Source organism: Nannobrachium achirus (genome assembly GCF_963921795.1).
Source record: "Nannobrachium achirus genome assembly, chromosome: 17".
In the NCBI taxonomy this organism is placed as follows: domain Eukaryota; kingdom Metazoa; phylum Chordata; class Actinopteri; order Myctophiformes; family Myctophidae; genus Nannobrachium; species Nannobrachium achirus.
The window spans coordinates 1,802,867-1,820,734 of record NC_137824.1 but is presented as its reverse complement, the minus strand read 5'-3'; the positions used below and the strand labels follow the sequence as shown (position 1 = coordinate 1,820,734).

Here is a 17,868-nt window from a genome sequence, read left to right as displayed (position 1 = left end):
GACCCGACTATGATACAGGCTTTAGTTGAGAGAGAGACGAAGCAGGGACCCCCACTGCCTGATCATAGATTTCATATAGTTTCATTGTTTGACAGCACAATCATCAGTGTATTTTGGATTCATGTCAATTTGTGTTTTCAGATTATTTAACCACTTGAACAGTCAACACACATATAAACTTGACTTTTCACTCTGTACTTAGTCTGCTCTTTTTCCCCTTTACACCAAACCTCTTTGCCAACAATTGTCTAAGGTTCTCAGAATAAAGTCACTAGGGTTCAAGTGGTTAAATATAAAAAAGGTTAATATCACACAAAGATTTGGAGGACGCCCTATAATAACTCTGAGGACACCCTGTTGAAGACCCCTGGTCTAGTGAAATACTTTTTGCGATAATAAACTGGCTTTAAGATTTCTAATTGAGACTTCCGGGCTATACCGTCTTTAGATAATAGATGGGATGCATATTAACAGGCTGAACTATGTCCTAGTTTTCCCTCCGCCCAATTTAGACACCCGAGAAAGAAGAAGGAGGGAGGGAGGTGTGGAGGAGGTAGAGACTTTGATTAGGAAGGTCTCGGGATCATAAGAGTGTGTTAGACTTTCCCTCTCAAAGGTACAGGCCTCTTTGATTTCTCCAGAGGGTTCCACAAGTTCACATTGCGACCTTTTTCAGCGGCACAAATTTGGAGGAGCGACAAAAAAGAAAAAAAAAGAATCCAACCATATGGTACGGATCAGGCAGTGAAATGTTCTTCTTGAGAACGAGCTCTTTAACTATTGAAAAACAGCAGATCCACAAGCTCACAGCGCTCACAATCCTAACCCTAACCCTAACCCTAGGGTAACATGTCTTTAGGTCGAACACCCTTTGGATCGACCACCAAACTCTAACCCTAACCCTAAACCTAACCTCAGTAACCGTGACGCGGGTGATTATCCAACCTGCCGACGCTCGCGGGTGATTATCTAACCTGGCCGACGCTTTTCGACCCAACGGGAGTTCGACCTTATGGGGCAGTCCCCAGCTTGTAGATCTGCTATTTTTGAAAAAAAGTCGTGAAAATGTGTGCAAATCTTTGAACATATGAATAGCAAAAATAGCAGATTTGATTTTGATTTTGATTTCTCCAGAGGGTTCCACAAGTTCACATTGCGACCTTTTTCAGCGGCACAAATTTGGAGGAGCGACAAAAAAAGAAAGAAAAAAAAAGAATCCACCCATATGGTACCGATCAGGCGGTGAAATGTTAGCCATTCTTCTTGAGAACGAGCTCGACGGCGAGTGCACAAGGATTCACATTATGAGGCACACTGAAAGGGTAATCTGTGGGCATCGATAAATTCATGTTGCCCTTTTGCTTTTTATGGCTTTTTGCCTAGGAGTCTGTCACAGAGCGGGATGAGGAGTGAGCAGATCAAACATGGCCCTGAGAGGGTAATTGCAAATATTGTCACCCTGATTACTTCCCTTCCGTGCTTAACCCGTTTAGGCCCATAACATTATTTAATGCTTTAACTATTGAAAAAACAGCAGATCTACAAGCTCGCAGCGCCGCGCTGCGAGCTTGTAGATCTGCTGTTTTTGAAAAAGTCGTGAAAATGTGTGCAAATCTTTGAACATATGTATTTTTTAAAGCGAACGTTTGTAACTCAAATTTTGCTTCTGGGGGGGTCCCTGGGACTAAATATTTTGAGATGAGGGTCTGTGGCCAAATACATATTATTTTGGGGGTCCTTGACATGAAAAGGTTTGAGAACCACTGACATAGTAGTCCCTCAAGAACAGACTAACTGAGCTCCAGTTAAGTGAAAAGGACCTTTTCTTTGACGATGGCTGGCCAGATTGCTGACATATAGAAACATTGGTTTTTCAGAAAATCTTAGAAGGATTCAAAAGACACTTATAGAATCGGGTCAAAATTCAAATGTTCACGATTTTTCAAAAATAGCAGATCTACAAGCTCACAGCGCTTAAAGCATAAAATAATGATACACAATAATGTGTACCCGTTCTGAATGATTTAAAGTCATGTCTCTGGATTATTCCCAATGTAGCCCTGCATCATATCGGGGGGGGGGGGGGGGGGGGATAAAAGAAATAAAACCTAATTATGCCCTTAGTTTCTGTTATTGCGGTCGATTTTATTCGTCCCATTATTCAGACCGATAAGATAGATCTTTTCTTTTTTTTTGTGTGCAATACCAATGATGTGTAGAGCTAGGATCCTGATTGTTGCAACAAAAGTAATATGCCTGAATTAAAAACATCATTAACGCGTGCTCTTTTAAGCTCATGGGGAGTTGATGCCTCACTGTTGATCGTTTGTTTCTCCTTTACTGTGTGACGCACAGAGAACACATGTATTGTTTTTACGATGAGGCTAATGCCAAATGTCTACTAAAGCCCCTTTTCGACTGCAGCTTTAGCACCACACTACACAAAACTACACCGCACCACACCACCCTACACCACATAAAAATATCAAAAGTACCCAAAAACAAATTGACCCTTTTAACTGTGATTAAAGGACCTACACCATGAATTTTCACTTTTTCTATTTTAAAACCTTTTTTTGGGGTCCCACTGGCACCTTCTATCCTCACAAAGTCCTATTTCTGACCGTTGTGTCTTTCTCTGGTTTTGGGCAGACAGAGATGAAAAGCTTTCCACGGGTTCTCAGAACAGTGCTGCTCTGAGAGTTGACGAGAGTGACGTCACTCTCGTTTCCCGTTTTTTTTTTCAGAGTAAAAAAAAAATGTTTTTTTTTCAAAAAAAATTTTTTTCAAAAATGTTTTTTTTTTAAAATGCAATGCAGAGTCAAAAAAAAAATTTTTTTCAATTTTTTTTTTTTTCAAAAATTTTTTTTTTCAAAAAACTTTTTTTTTTCAAAAACTTTTTACTTTTTTTTTTTCAAAAAACTTTTTTTCAAAAAACTTTTTTTTCAAAAAACTTTTTTTTTTCAAAAACTTTTTTTCAAAAAACTTTTTTTTTTTCAAAAAACTTTTTTTTTTTCAAAAAACTTATTTTTTTTTCTGGAAAAAACCCCACTAGATGCGCCCCTGAGCAAACAGAGGCCGTTTTGGTATTGCAGCTGGAGAGCCTCATTATAGTAGAGCTAGAACAAACAGAAAGAATGGTCAGAGTGTTTTTTGAGGGTTAAAACCTGTCTAAGACTCAATTTTGAGCATATATTTATACAAAAAATATAGTTTTAAAAGCATGGTGTAGGCCCTTTAAGATACAATATACATTTGTATTACAACTATCCTAATTATAATGCACTATAATGGATTATAACTCTGTGATTATAATACACTATAAAGTATTAATGTATTACTATGATAACTAATACACTATAATAGATTATAATAGTGGTTATAAACACAATAGTATCTATTATCATGTATTACAACTATATCCTGGTGGTCTAAATGAAAAGTCAGTGAGTGATCAGTCATTATGAAGTGTTTGAACCTGTTTGGCCTAGCTCAGACCTACTCTAGATTGGATACTTTTTAGTACCACGTTTAGTCCCACTTTCACACCACTCTACCCAGATCCTTGTAGTGGAAAACCTGGCAAAAGTGGGTGGTGTGCATGCAGTGGTGTGGTGTTGGGCCATATCAGTGGAAAAGGGGCTTAAGTCATATGACAGTGTTCCGTTACGCAAACAAGTGCTATACAAGTTTCCCGCAACACATTGTGAGCTTGCAGATCAGCTATTCTTTGGCATGGGACACCGTCGTTTTGACTGCGTGTCAAAATACACATAAAAGGGGCGCCCGCTGGCCTGGTGGTCAAGGCTCATACCACATACTAGGCTATGATGCCTGCTGGCGTCGCCGGTTCGATTCCCGATCCGGACGACCTTTGCCGCATGTCATTCCCCATCTCTCTCCCCATTTCCTGTCAGTCTACTGTTCTGTCATTAAAGGCATAAAAAGCCCCAAAACAAATCTTTAAAAAAAAATACACATAAAAGCATGCAGAATCTATTAGTTTATCGCTGACACTATAAACTTAACAAACAGCCTTTTCTCTCTGCCTGTGACTGTTCTATTGGGCAAACAGAAGCAAGTGAGATATCGCACCGAGGCGATGCAATAATCTCTTAATTCCCGCGTGAACAGATATGATATGAGAACTCCTTTAAATGAATCTTTTATTTCCCAGCGCCAACACGGCGCGCCGCTTCTCGTTGCCAAAGGCTTGTGCGTCTTTCTGAAGTTGTTGAACAGGAAGCGCTAGAGTTTTTCTCCCTCGCCTCCTGGTTCTTGCTCTTTTTCAAAGACAATCGAGAGAAAGGCAAATACCTTGTTGGCACCTTGAAACGTGGCACGTTTCGTTGGCCCATGTTTGCCCGTGCTTTCAACAATCCCCCCGGTTTGATTTATACTTTGTTAACCCATTTAGGGCCTAGGATTATTGACCGCTTTAAATATTGAAAAAATAGCAGATATACAAGCTCACAGCGCGGCACCGAGTGCCGCGCTGCGAGCTTGTAGATCTGCTATTTTTGTTAAATCCTGATATTTCTTTGCAAGTCTTTGAATATATCTATTTAAAAGCGAACTTTTGTAACTCAAATATTTGCTTCTGGGGGGTCCCTGGAACAACATATTTTGAGATGGGGGTCTGTGGCCAAATACATGTAATTTTGGGGGTCCTTGACATGAAAAAGTTTGAGAACAACATGATTTAGAGGAAGGATTTAGAAGTCGGGTCAAAGAACGGGTCAAAGATATTCAAAGACTTTTCAAAAATAACAGATCTACAAGCTCGCCGCGCTGCGAGCTTGTAGATCTGCTATTTTTCAATAGTTAAAGCATAAAATAATGGTTAAAGTGGTTAAAATCACGACCCGGGCACGTTCCCGGTATTTGAGAGTTAATGCTTTGTGAGCTTGTAGATTGGCTGTTTTCAACAGCGGGGCACCGTCATACGGCGGAGTGTAAATCAGGCTTCAAACCGCTTTGGCAGCTGTTTGTGAAATGTGTGATGGATGCGCGCAAGAAGCTAAGTCCAGGTTCCAGCACCAAGAAAAGGCCCACTTACAGGAGGTTGGCAGCGCTACAAAAAAACCATGCTCGCTCTCCCCACGTTCTAATTTATTGGAAGCTCGTTCCAACAATGCCATCCAGAATCTATTAGAACAAACAGCTGTCCCTGACAATTAGGACACAATCATTTTGCATAAGGGAGCGTCTACATTTTTTTTTTCTGGGTCAGATGTTTATCTAAACCCCTTTGCAGCAGATATTAACCCTGCAAGACCCGAATTAATTTGTACTTGCCAAAAAAATTAAAAATAAATTAAAGAAAGCAGATGGTGTTGTAGGAGTCCTAATCAGAGGAAAATGTAATGTTTAAAAATTAATCATGTTTTATAGCCATACATCATAAATCATAAATCATGCTCTAATTTGCATTTTGGGGTTATTTTTCGCAATAATAACATAATGTACATGTTCTAGACATTCTAATGATCACCAAAATAATAATAATAATAATATTACAGACATTTTACTTATGTTTTTGTGAGGAATAGCTTCAGTGAAAAAGTGAGATGTTGTTCGTCCAGACTCTGGACTCCAGAGATCTTGAAGTGGTGTGAATGTCAGCCTCTGTGGGGGGTATTCATATGCAAATATCGTGGCCAATGGCATTGTAATACTAAACAATAGGATTTAATGGTGATGTTAATGTGAAAATAGAACAGGAAAACTAATTATAAAATTTAAAAAATATATATATTTAAAAAAATGTTGCCAAAAAGCATCGCTGGGCCTGGCAGGGTTAAGAACGTCCTTTTCAATTATCCCAAAAGGAAGTTATTTGGTGTTTTATAAGACGCACATATGGGGTTTCCTTTAAAACCCATTTAGGCCTAGAATTATTGAATGCTTTAACCAGTGAAAAATAGCAGATATACAAGCTCACAGCGCGGCACCAAGAGCCGCGCTGCGAGCTTGTAGATCTGCTAATTTTGAAAAAGTCGTGCAAATCTTTGAATATGTATTTTTTGAGCGAACGTTTGTAACTCAAATTTTGCTTCTGAGGGGTCCCTGGAACTAAATATTTTGAGAAGCGGGTCCGTGGTCAAATACATATCATTTTGGGGGTCCTTCACATGAAAAAGTTTGAGAACCACTGATATAGTAGTCTCTAAAGAACTAAACTCCAGTTAAGTGAAAAGGACCTTTTCTTTGACGATGGCTGGCCAGATTGCTGACATAGAAACATAGGTTTTTAAAAAAATCTTTGAAGGATTCAAAAGACACTTAAAGAATCGGGTCAAAATTCTAATTTTCACGATTTTTCAAAAATAGCAGATCTACAAGCTCGCAGCTGTGAGCTTGTATATATGCTATTTTTCAATAGTTGAAGCATAAAATAATGATACGCAATAATGTGTACCCCTTCTTAATTATATTGAATATTGGTGTGGGGGGAAACATTGTTGTTCAAAGACAAACATGGCAGAAAATGAAAACAAACGTTCGCCCAGGAGTCAAGGTGACTGCTTTTGCAAGGCATTATCACTTATTTAAAGAAGGCACCAGAAATCCATAGAGCAAAGACAAGCTGCAGTAAGAGATATCAAGACCAAACAAAGCCTGTTTGGCCAGATAAAACACTGCCTTGAAAAGTATGTACACAGAGATAAAAACAGACAGCAGAGATACATGCCAAATTCTGCCGTGTAACAAGCCAGCCAATCCCTCTTTCTCTGGTAGCCACCCAGACAATAGTCAGATGGGGTTGGGATTTGTGGGTTAGCGGATTAGACGTCCGTTATATTTAGATATAGAGGCCACAAGGCTTCCACCCTGTCCTCTGGTAAGCGCTAAGTGGTGGAAAAAGAAGTCACATCTGTTACTTAAGTAAAAGTATCAATACTGCAACGTAGACATACTCTTTAACATGCAAAAGTCCGGAATTCAATATGTATTTGAGTAAAAGTACAAAAGTGTTGGCATCAAAATGTACTTAAAGTACAAAAGTAGAAAGTTACTCATTATGCAGAATGTCCCATTTCAGTAGTTATCTACAAGCTGGAGCTATTTTCAAATGGCCAAAATGTACACATTGCCAAGTGGGTAATGTGTGTTTTGTAAAAATCTACAAAGTAACTATAGTAACTAACGTTACTACTAAAAGTACAATATTAAGGATCCGAGATGTAGTGGAGTAAAGGTAAAAGTATTGGAAATACTCAAGTTAAGTGCAAATACCTCAAAACCTGATATACCTTAGAGGAGTTGTGTGGAAATAGAAAAAAAGTCCCCCCCCCCCCCCCTTCTGTGTTGCCTAGAACTGGAGGACTGATTTTGGTGTTTGTATTGTAAAGTACAACTTGATGACATCACACCGTTGTACTTTACAATACAAACTCCAAAATCAATCTTCCAGTTCTGGGCAACACAGAAGGGGGGGGGGGGGGTTATATTATATTAATGGCATAGTTCAATATTGAAAATGGGTGGTCTTCCACTTTAAGTTCTCTGAATAAGGACGCTATAGGGTTCAAGTGGTTAATATAAAAAAGGGTGAAAAAAAGTTTCTATCACACAAAGATTTGGAGGACCCCCTGTAGTAACTCTGAGGACCCCCTATAGGGGTCCCGGACCCCCTGTTGAAGACCCATGCTTTACACCACTGTCGCTAAGCCACAGCTCAGTATGGTAAGTATTTCCTGTTGTTTTTCGTAATTTCTGCCTTCTCCTCCTAACAACAACGGGTCTTAGAAGTAGTGAGAAAGACAACATGGAGAAAGAGCCTTGGCTGACAACCTGCCTCACTTTGAGTGATAAACAGGGACCACTTAGGAGTGGATCAGGGGAGATTGGCTCTGCCATTTCAGATAAGGATCAGCCCGCGGGCACCACCTAGACCCTGCATAAATCTGCTCAAAGGAAGCGGTGATCTGTCATGTCTCACGTGTCGGAGCTGGGGGAAAAATACTGGGGGAAAAACAACAAAAACAATGGCTTGGTGTTAATCTGAAAAGGCCATCCCAAATGTCTCCGCGTTGATTCATGTCAAGTCCGTGTCACGTCCACAACAGACCATAAAAGAAGGGGTTTAACGTGGGCTCGTCTTTGGTGTTGTTGACTTGTGAAGAAATCCCTCGTAGCTTGTCATGTGCGTGTGTGTGTGTGTGTGTGTGTGTGCGTGTGTGCGTGTGTGCGTGTGTGTGTGTGTGTGTGTGTGTGTGTGTGTGTGTGTGTGTGTGTGGGCGCGCGCGCAGGCACTTGTACATTTTATCTTCAGTTGGAAATCAGTTGTTTTCTGTGAACTACATAGTTGTACAATGAAGAATATCGTCATTGTCGGGTGGAAACCATGTATGTCCAAGACCGTTCGTTTTGTATTCATCATTTTAAAAATAGTGAAAATAGCAGATCTACAAGCACACAACGCCTCGCACCGTGCTTGTAGATCGGCTGTTTTCACAACTTTTGTGCGACGGCCTTGTATGACGAAGCAGGGATTTACTTGGTGAAAAAACTTACAAACTTGAAACTTGGAGATACGAGGTTTCTGCCCGACAGTGATGATATATTGGTCATTACTCCTTGCAGGAACAAGCGAGCGCAGGTGATTCTTAACTACCTTTCAGAAATTATACTCCTTTGAAAATTCAAAAAAGATTATTTTGTTTTCCGATTTCAATAGCCAACTTTGGCCTTTATCGCAGATATGAACTATGAAAAAATAACTCTCACCCGCACGCTAACAGATTGTGGCTCATAATTCAACTATGCTCGTTCCACATCGGCAAACTGCACCAGTCTCAAACAGCCGAGCATTGTGAAATTGCATTAAGATTAAATCAAATTGGACCTTATCGCCGTAATGTTTTGGACATTGACAAGCAACACACATCTCTTTTATTGTATTAAAAAATCTACCCTCCAGTAAAACAATGTTAGAAATCACATCTTTCCCACAATTTGTATCCCACACTCTGAAAAGCCGGAATTAAGCCTGCGGACACGAGCGTCCTTGCACCAAATTTCACAGCACATCACCTGAAATGTTATCAGCATTGTCTACAGAAAGCAAATTGTATGAATAAAAAATGCTACTACGGAGTGGCTAGGGAACACTTGTACCTGTTATGAGAACTTTAAAAAAAAAAGCCATGCCTTGTGTAAAGAACAGAGAGTGGGTCACAATGAAAACCAGGGACGTGCTGGCCATTGGGAAAAGCGGGACAGACCGGCCATTAGGGAAAAAAAAATAAAATAAAATGTCGGCCTACGTTCCATTTTGGCGGCTGGGGCGGCCAACAAAGTAAATCGTCACTGTCGGACAGAAACCTCGTATCTCCAAGTAAAGCCCTGCTTCATCATACAAGGCCGTTGCACAAAAGTAGTGAAAACAGCAGATCTACAAGCACACAACGCCTCGCGGTGCGAGGCGTTGTGTGCTTGTAGATCGGCTGTTTTCACTAGTTTAAATCATTTTTTAAATGATAAATACAAAACAAAGGGTTTTGGACATACAAGGTTTCCACCAGACCACGACGAAATATAACTCATGTACAATAATTGGGCCACTGGCTTGTCACTTGTCCTGATCTGAAACGGCAAATCTTTGAGTAGCAGCAGCGCTATAGAGAGAGATCTCTCTCTATAGCGCGCAATGAGGGCCTCTCCAACTCTTTTTCCCAGGCTGAATCAGGGGCCCAGCACGTCCCTGATGAAAACTGTAGTAAAAATAGGAAAAGGGTAGAGGGTGCAAACACCAGGTGTCAGAAACACCATTTTATTTGCCATTCTGAGGTCACACCTCTTGAAAGTGAAAAGGTTGTCTTGCACAGAATGCCTTTAGTTAGTACCACTGGGCCACGACAAGCAGAGCAACGCTCTGTTCACACAGGGAGCGACTGGTACACGGAGTAATCAGGGGCATAGTTCCGCCGATTTAAAACAAATCCAATACGGAACTAAAACTTCCTATGTTTGGCCGCTAGTTGCGCTGTTTTCCCCCCGCGAGGTACCAAAAAGAATTTGTCTACATTGGACCCCATTCATTTTCCCGTTTGATTTTCTAACCTTAATAAACATTGTCATAAATACTTTATGGTTCCTGTTGCTAGTGAAAAAACTCCCTTTCAATCACCATGATATGCGTTTTGAGCAAATATGGTCCCATTTATGATAACATTTATGATACATTTGTGGGGGGAGTGGCCAACTAAACTGATACTAGCCTGCTGTGTTCTTCTTCGTGTGCTTTATTTCGGGAGGCTCCGACCACATTCTGCCATGTTTCCCTGCGGTTCCACGTGACCGTTGGCAACCAATAGCATTCCTTATGATTCCTAGGGTACCATTCAAACAATGATGGCGACACCCATACAAGGGACAAAAATACGTAATTTTCGCAGCATAGACACCAATGACTTCGCTTCGTCCATATTTTTTTTACAGTCTATGGGAGTAATTCATTTTCAATGTGAGGCGAGGTAGGAAAGCACGACACATCTGACAGGCAGAGCGGCAAGCGGGCGCGATCCCTTGAAACTGTCTCGTTTGTTTTAGTCTCACGCAGGGGTGTCGCACCAAATGCTGGGCCCTGGGTACAAGGATTCACTGCGGGCCCCCCATGAATGTATTTCATTAGACTGGGAACGCATTATTACGCATTGTTTTGTGCTTTAACTATTGAAAAATAGCAGACCTACAAGCTCGCAGCGCGGCACCGAGTGCCGCGATGCGAGCTTGTAGATCTGCTATTTTTGAAAAATCGTGATAAGGTTTTTTTTTTAAAAACCTATGTTTCTATGTCAGTGGTGCTCAGACCTTTTCATGTGAAGGACCCCCAAATGTATTTTTATGTATGTATTTGGCCGCGGACCCCCATCTCAAAACTGTTGTTCCAGGGACCCCCCCCCCCCAGAAGCATATTCAAAGATTTGCACACATTCTCACGACTTTTCAAAAATAGCAGGCCTACAAGCTCGCAGCTTGAGCTTGTATATTATCAGCTATTTTTCAATAGCTAAAGTATAAAATAATTAAGGCCCCTCCACCTTGGGCCCTGGTAACTCAGTCCCACTTTCCCCCCACTTGTGACGTCGCTGGTCTCACGCACATGCCGGCCCGCTGAATTGTGTTGTGTTGAACTTTTTTCAGCATGACACATAGTAATGCATCTGTTCGCATGAACCTAACCTTAGATGACGGAACTACAGTATAGTTGTACTGACTCTTCCGCACTCTTTTTGACACTGCACTATTAGGATGTGTTAGTAGTTTTTGAGTATTTTTGCTTGTGTTTGACATGATAGTGAGATACTTGTTGCACTAACTAACATTGACTGCTATGGTCACTTTGATTTGGACACTGTACTATTTTGATAGTTGTGCTTAAGGACATTTTATGTATATATATTTACATATTATTCGTTCACTCTATTGGTGTACCTTGCTCTTTACTGTACTCTGTTCTTGTTTCTTTTTTTCTTTTCTTTTTTCTTACTTCTCTGTAACTTTGTAAATAACCTTATACTGCTGTGCTGCCTCTGGGCAACTGATCTCCCCCCTTGGGATAATAAAAGGTATCTATCTATGAAGAGCGCACGCGACCCCGCAGATCCAAGCAAGTACACAGGTGCCTAGACCTTAAGTCCATCAAACATGCAGCAACAGAAAGAATTTGAAGTTAGGGTATTTCCTTGTCACTGCAACTCTAAAACTACCACAATTACTTTTTAGGCACTGCACTACAGAGAACAAATCTCCTTGTGATCCTTGGATGTGAGACTTGCTAAAAAGTTTATGAAAATTGTGATAATAGTCAAATAAAACCTGATCCCTGTGTGCTGGGAAATAAAATACCTGACTCTTTAACGAAGACAAAGTGAGCAATCTCCTTTTAAATGATATTGACGACAGAATAACTTCTGGCATTAATGGGCTGGATGATGGCATTCATAGTTTATCAAGAGGCAAAACAAGGTATTTTAATAGAAATAAAAATGTCAGACACATGCAGGCATTAAAAAAAAAGTGGAATAGATCAAACACTGCACATCCCTCATTACACAGTTTATGCAGCGGATGACAGACATATTTATAATTGGGATCATTGGGCCAGAGCGTAGCCATGGAGTTATACGTTGTAAAATATGATGCGTGCTTTACTGTAGATGCTCGCGGACGCTCGCATGCAAACGAGAGAGCAGAGGATGAAATGGGTGGTGAATACTGATAGTGCATGAGACTTACATTCACAGATGTTATCTTGCCAAGTTGACAGGCCTCCTGCAAGGGACAGAGAAGAGCAGACATTGCATGTCACCGACAGTAACAGTAGGGAGGATTTACTGGGGACAGTAACGGTCCGCGAAGGAAGCCGCCATGGGAAACCTTCCAGTCGTCTAAAAGTCAGTCAGAGTTCAGAATTGACGACCTCATAGATTTCTAGGTTTAACCCATTTAGAACGGTGTACACAGTATTGTGTATCATTATTTTATGCTTTAACTATTGAAAAATAGCAGATATACAAGCTCGCAGCGCTTGTAGATCTGCTATTTTTGAAAAAAATCGTGAAAATGTGAATTTTGACCCGATTCTATAAGTGTCTTTTGAATGCTTCTAAGGTTTTTTGAAAAACCTATGTTTCTATGTCAGCAATCTGGCCAGCCATCGTCAAAGAAAAGGTCCATTCACTTAAATGGAGCTCAGTTTGTATGTTCCGGAGAGACTACTATGTCAGTGGTTCTCAAACCTTTTCATGTGAAGGACCCCCAAAATGACATGTATTTGGCCACAGACCCGCATCTCAAAATATTTACTTCCAGGGACCACCCAGAAGCAAAATTTGAGTTACAAACGTTCGCTTTGAAAATACATATATTCAAAGATTTGCACACATTTTCACGACTTACAAGCTACAAGCTCACAGCGCTGCACTCAGTGCCGCGCTGTGAGCTTGTATATCTGCTATTTTTCACTGGTTAAAGCGTTCAATAATTCTAGGCCTGAATGGGTTTAAGGTCTTCTTTCAGGTGGAATTGAGACTTAGGGTATATATTGATTTGTCCACTCCGAGGCGAGGAGGTTGTACAGCACATTTGAGCGTTGGCTTGGCACACGTCAACACGCCGGGCTGCAGAATACACATCCTCCTCCTCTCCCAAGAAATGTAAAGAATAGGGCAAACCTGACATCCTTGACAACACAAGCTTTACAAATGACACTTTGATGAAGACGTCTTCTGTCTTGTGCGCGTCGGAGAAAAAGTGAACAGAATATCAAATGAAGCATCAAAAATTAACAATAAACAGCGACAAGCTTCTAAATTGGGAACAAAAGGCACCCGCAAGCCTGGCAAAATAGCATCGTCTCTCTCTGGGGACAGAGATAACTCGGGGAGAGATAAGAGTATTTAAATTTTAATCACCAAATTTGTTTTCTTTGTACTGTGTATAATAATCTGACTGCATAACTTGATTTGCAAAGGAAACAGAAGAAAGCTATAGTGGTTGAGCAGGCAGCCACATGCAGCAGACAAGGGGAAAACCATGGGGAGGGGAGCTGGGCTGAAACCAAAGAACAATGACTAGTTTGTGTCAACAGATCATTCCACTATAATTGTTCACAGAGGGACGCTGCTGCTACTGACGGAGGCTTAGAACAGTGCAGTCCCGAGCTTTTCAACTCGACAATAGTGTGCAGCTTCGTTGGACAGGCGAATTCACTCAAAAATATATCTGTCTGTGAAGTTTGGGCCAGTTGCTGTCAGCAAGGCCTAGGTTGATTGGCTATAATACATTTTCATGGTTTGTTTGTTTGCTTGCTTGGCCTACTTGCGTATATTGCAAGAAGAGAACTAATATTTCACAATCAGAGTAATTTGAATTCCAATTTTGTATACAATTTTGTTTGGTTAGTTTAAGCCTGGGAGGTTTGTTTTTATCATAATTGGTGTTGTAGAATGCAATGCAGTACTTCTCTCTTTTCAAGTTGTTTGTATTAAAACATATATAATAGCCTTTTCGCTATATAAATTGTGTTACATAATACTACCTCATCCTGCTTGTCAGTGTTATCAGGGTAGGGGGCTTTGCAATTTGACCAGTGGTAAGTGGGAAGGGGCCAAATTAAATCAAATAATGTCTACGGAAGCAACATGTTGCCATTACTCCTTCACTGTATGAAGTGCAAAGAGCAATTCATAGATTTTCATTTGGTGTTCGCTGTGGTCTCATTTGGAGTTGTTTTAACAAGAGTTGCATACATCTGCTGGGCTTTGGAACACACTTGGGACATGCAACTTTCTCTTCAATTTGATTTACTCAGCAGTTAATTTATGGGAACTGAGTAATGGGATTAAAATGCACTGAACAATATAGGCCAAGTGTATACTGGAGCCTATGTGGTGCGGTGTCTTGTGTGCTCGAATGTACAGATGTGATGGTCCATTTGGTTTACAGCTGGATGTAATAAACATAAACCATATGCTAGTGTTCTTTTATCATAATGGAACTAGTATGTTTGTTTAAGCCTCGGCAACGGCTAAAAGTCCCCTATATGTGTGTGCTGCCAGAGGAGTGACATTAGTGTGCTGCTGATTGTTGGGAAAGTAGATGCTTGTGAATGGTTGGCTCAGGGAATGTTAGAGAGGCAGGGGCTGACATTTCTAAAAGGACCTTTTGGTGGAAATATCGAAAATAGCCGACCTCCAAGCTCACAGCGCGTCACGCTGCGACGCGTTGTGAGCTTGGAGGTCGGTTAGTTTCGGTGCATGATACAACACTGCAGTGTTTCTCAAATGGGGGTACGTGTACCCCTAGGGGTACGCGGAGGTACTACAGGGGGTACTCGAAAATGCCCCCCCAAAAAGGAAGTACAAATCATGATTATATTATACATAGTTAAATAATTAAAAACCATTGAATTAGGAGGGGGAAAACACTGCTATGTTTAGTGATGACACATGGAGAAACTTTGTGAGCCTAATAGTTGCTACCCCAAATTACTGTACATAGTACCAGGCACCTGGGATGTGCTTGAATGTTTTAAAGTTATTGACATGAAAACTTGACTGAAATGTTTTGGCCACAGTGTTGAACATAAATCTGCTCACTGCTCAGGAGGCACCGTTTTAAACTCTTTCACTCCATTTCTTATTTGTGATTTTATATTCTTGAAATGGGGGGTTATCATAGCTTCATATAGGCCTACCACTATTTATTGGAAAAATGTTGTTGTCGGGTAAAGGGGGTGCTTGGATTCAGAGATCAGGGAAAGGGGGTACTCAAGCCAGAAAGATTGAGAAACACTGCAACACTGAACTAAGCATAATCAATTCACTATTGGAGATGCAGCGTAACGTCATGGATTTCTACCCAGAGAGGGCAATTCTTTCAACATGAGATGCTGCATTCAAGTTCAGGAGAGTTTGGAGAAGGCAATTCTCTTGAATGCTGCCTTCAGGTATGGCATGGAAAAGGGACATTTCCTTCACCATAGTAAAAACTACATTCATGGTCTGGAGAGGGCACTTTTTTTACAGGCGGGTAAAAGGGCAGGGGCTCAAGCGAGATAGGGAGATAGGGAGATAGGGTTAGTAATGGGGAAAGTCGGACCAACGCAACGTCGGAGTAATGAGACGTTGGGAACACCGCTTCAACTCTAGAGTGTCTGCCCTCACACTGGGGGCAAGATTTGAAAAGCAAAGTCGAATCACACGTTTTTTCAAGTCCATATTTGGGAGACTTACATACTTTAGCAACTGCTATCTAGTGGTTAAATACGGTAGGTAGAACTCTTGGGCCGGATTAAAACCACAGAACACGTATGCCTATGCTTGCATGGAATAAAAAAACGTACGTTGTCTCTCACCCCAAACGTACACAAAACCTAGTGTACAAGACATTGAACAAGCCTTAGGCTGCTGTATATAGGTTTTAAGTGGTTACGTTAAATACAGCTACATATCATGAGTGTAAGAAACTTTTGAAAAACTGCAGTTTTAGTACACATGACTGCCTACACGTGTAAAATTGTGATCTATAGGCTACCCGTAATGTGCAAGCTCAGGTATGTTCAATGATTACTTAAAAAGAAAACATTTCACTCAAATCAGCTTTGACTCTGTCTTTTGCTCATTATAAATCTAAGCAGTCATTATTATTTCACATGTCTGATGATGGGGGAAAAGCAACATTTGGTCTGAGCGCCTCTGGGAAGGCACGGCTGAGTGGGTATTCCAACAGAGAGATGTCCTTCCACAGAAACTAGTCTCACCAGTTTGGGCAAAACACTTGTTTATAGCACCAGATAAGTAAGACCTGGCAACAGCACATGGCCAACTACAGCAGTGGTTCTCAACGTTTTCAGGCCGCAACCCCCAAAATAATCATATTTTAACCGGTGACCCTCCCACCCTGATTTAACCGGTGACCCTCCCACCCTGACGAGCGCTTGAGGCATTACATTTTGTATAACACAGTTCTTTTGTGAAAATAGCTTGCGAGGCGTTGTGAGCATGTAGATCGGCTATTTTCACAATTTCTGCCTCTAATATTTGACAGTTTGGCCATTGTTTAATTTGTCATTTCAGAGGTATTAAAAAGTCCTTAAATTGTCACTTTAGAGATGTGCAGATGCCCTCTATACCAGGGGTGCCCACACTTTTTTGACCCGAGAGCTACTTTTAACATGACCAGCTCGACATGATCTACCCACCAAAGAAATGACCTGAGGGGGCTTTGGTATAATGGCACTGGCGTTACGTATAAGACAACGCAATTCTAATGAGAAATAGTGGAGGGAAAAGACTTCATCCCATTCTGTATGGAAGTGATAGGTGTTCAGGTTCTTTGTAATGCTACATACAGAGTCTTGAAAACAAAGCATTGCATTGAGGGAGGTTTGACTAATTTAGATGCCATGAAGGGAGCTGACAGGCCCTTCTTGATGTCAATCAATCAAGACTAATTCAAGTGATAGGTGCCAAAAAGTTTTGTGATTTTTTTAATTATATTTGTTTAGGGGCATGTCATGATTGTCATGTGGTCTACCTGTACAGCCTTTGTGATCTACCTTGTGGGCACCCCTGCTCTATACACTTAAACTTTACGATGGTTTGTTTACTGTTGAGCAAGAAAACAATGTTGCACATTAAGTTAATCATCTGGGGACCCCCCCAAAATAATTTGGCGACCCCCCCTGGGGGTCCCGACCCACGGGTTGAGGACCACTGAACTACAGTACGGTATCACTATGACTTCACCATTATCACTTGGACGCTTTTCGTCCTTTGCAATCAAGAGTGTCACTGAAGCATAGATGTTGAGAGCTGATTCTCATGAGGAGTCAGTCAGTATGAGGAGAACTGCATATTAGGGGTGTAACAATATAGTAACTGCATCGAAATATTGTTTTTAACTTAAAAATCAAGTATATCGAAATGAAAACAGCTAAAATCGAATCGTATCGTTCGATTTTGTATCGTATCGAATCGACAGTGCAAAGAATCGATTGTATCGATACTACCTACTTGTAGTTAGCATTTTTAAGAAGGAAAAATGAAAAGGAAGGGTTTAATGACTTTTCCTTTCCATATAGCTACACTGATCTATCGATACCAGGGTTTCCGCTAGGCATTTTTGGGGCCGGCCACCGTGGCCGGCAGGATTATAGTTTACCGGCCAATCAATTAATTTATCGGCCATATTATATTGAACGTCACACGTGTTTGCAGATGAGATACTGTATGTGCATGGTGCACATAATAATTACCCCATTTTATGTTAGCGCTGGGCTTCCTTAATTGCTCTTTATCACAGATGCAATTGCAATCTGTTCCTGAGTTAACAAAATAATATCCTTACTACTTA

At 40.8% G+C, this 17,868-nt stretch overlaps 1 protein-coding gene across 2 annotated transcripts in view; it reads right to left on the bottom strand.

The window, feature by feature from the left end:
• Nucleotides 1-17,868, bottom strand: part of pcdh11 (protocadherin 11) — a gene marked incomplete at both ends in the record, with an annotated part of 287,369 nt that overhangs the window by 116,263 nt on the left and 153,238 nt on the right. The window contains one exon of one of the 2 annotated variants that reach the window (XM_080745564.1): nt 12,247-12,282. The exons of the other annotated variant lie outside the window; for it this stretch is intronic. Within the exon in view, the coding sequence (XP_080601690.1) occupies nt 12,247-12,282 (36 nt within the window). The remainder of the gene's footprint in view (nt 1-12,246; nt 12,283-17,868) is intronic. 2 annotated transcript variants of the gene reach the window in all.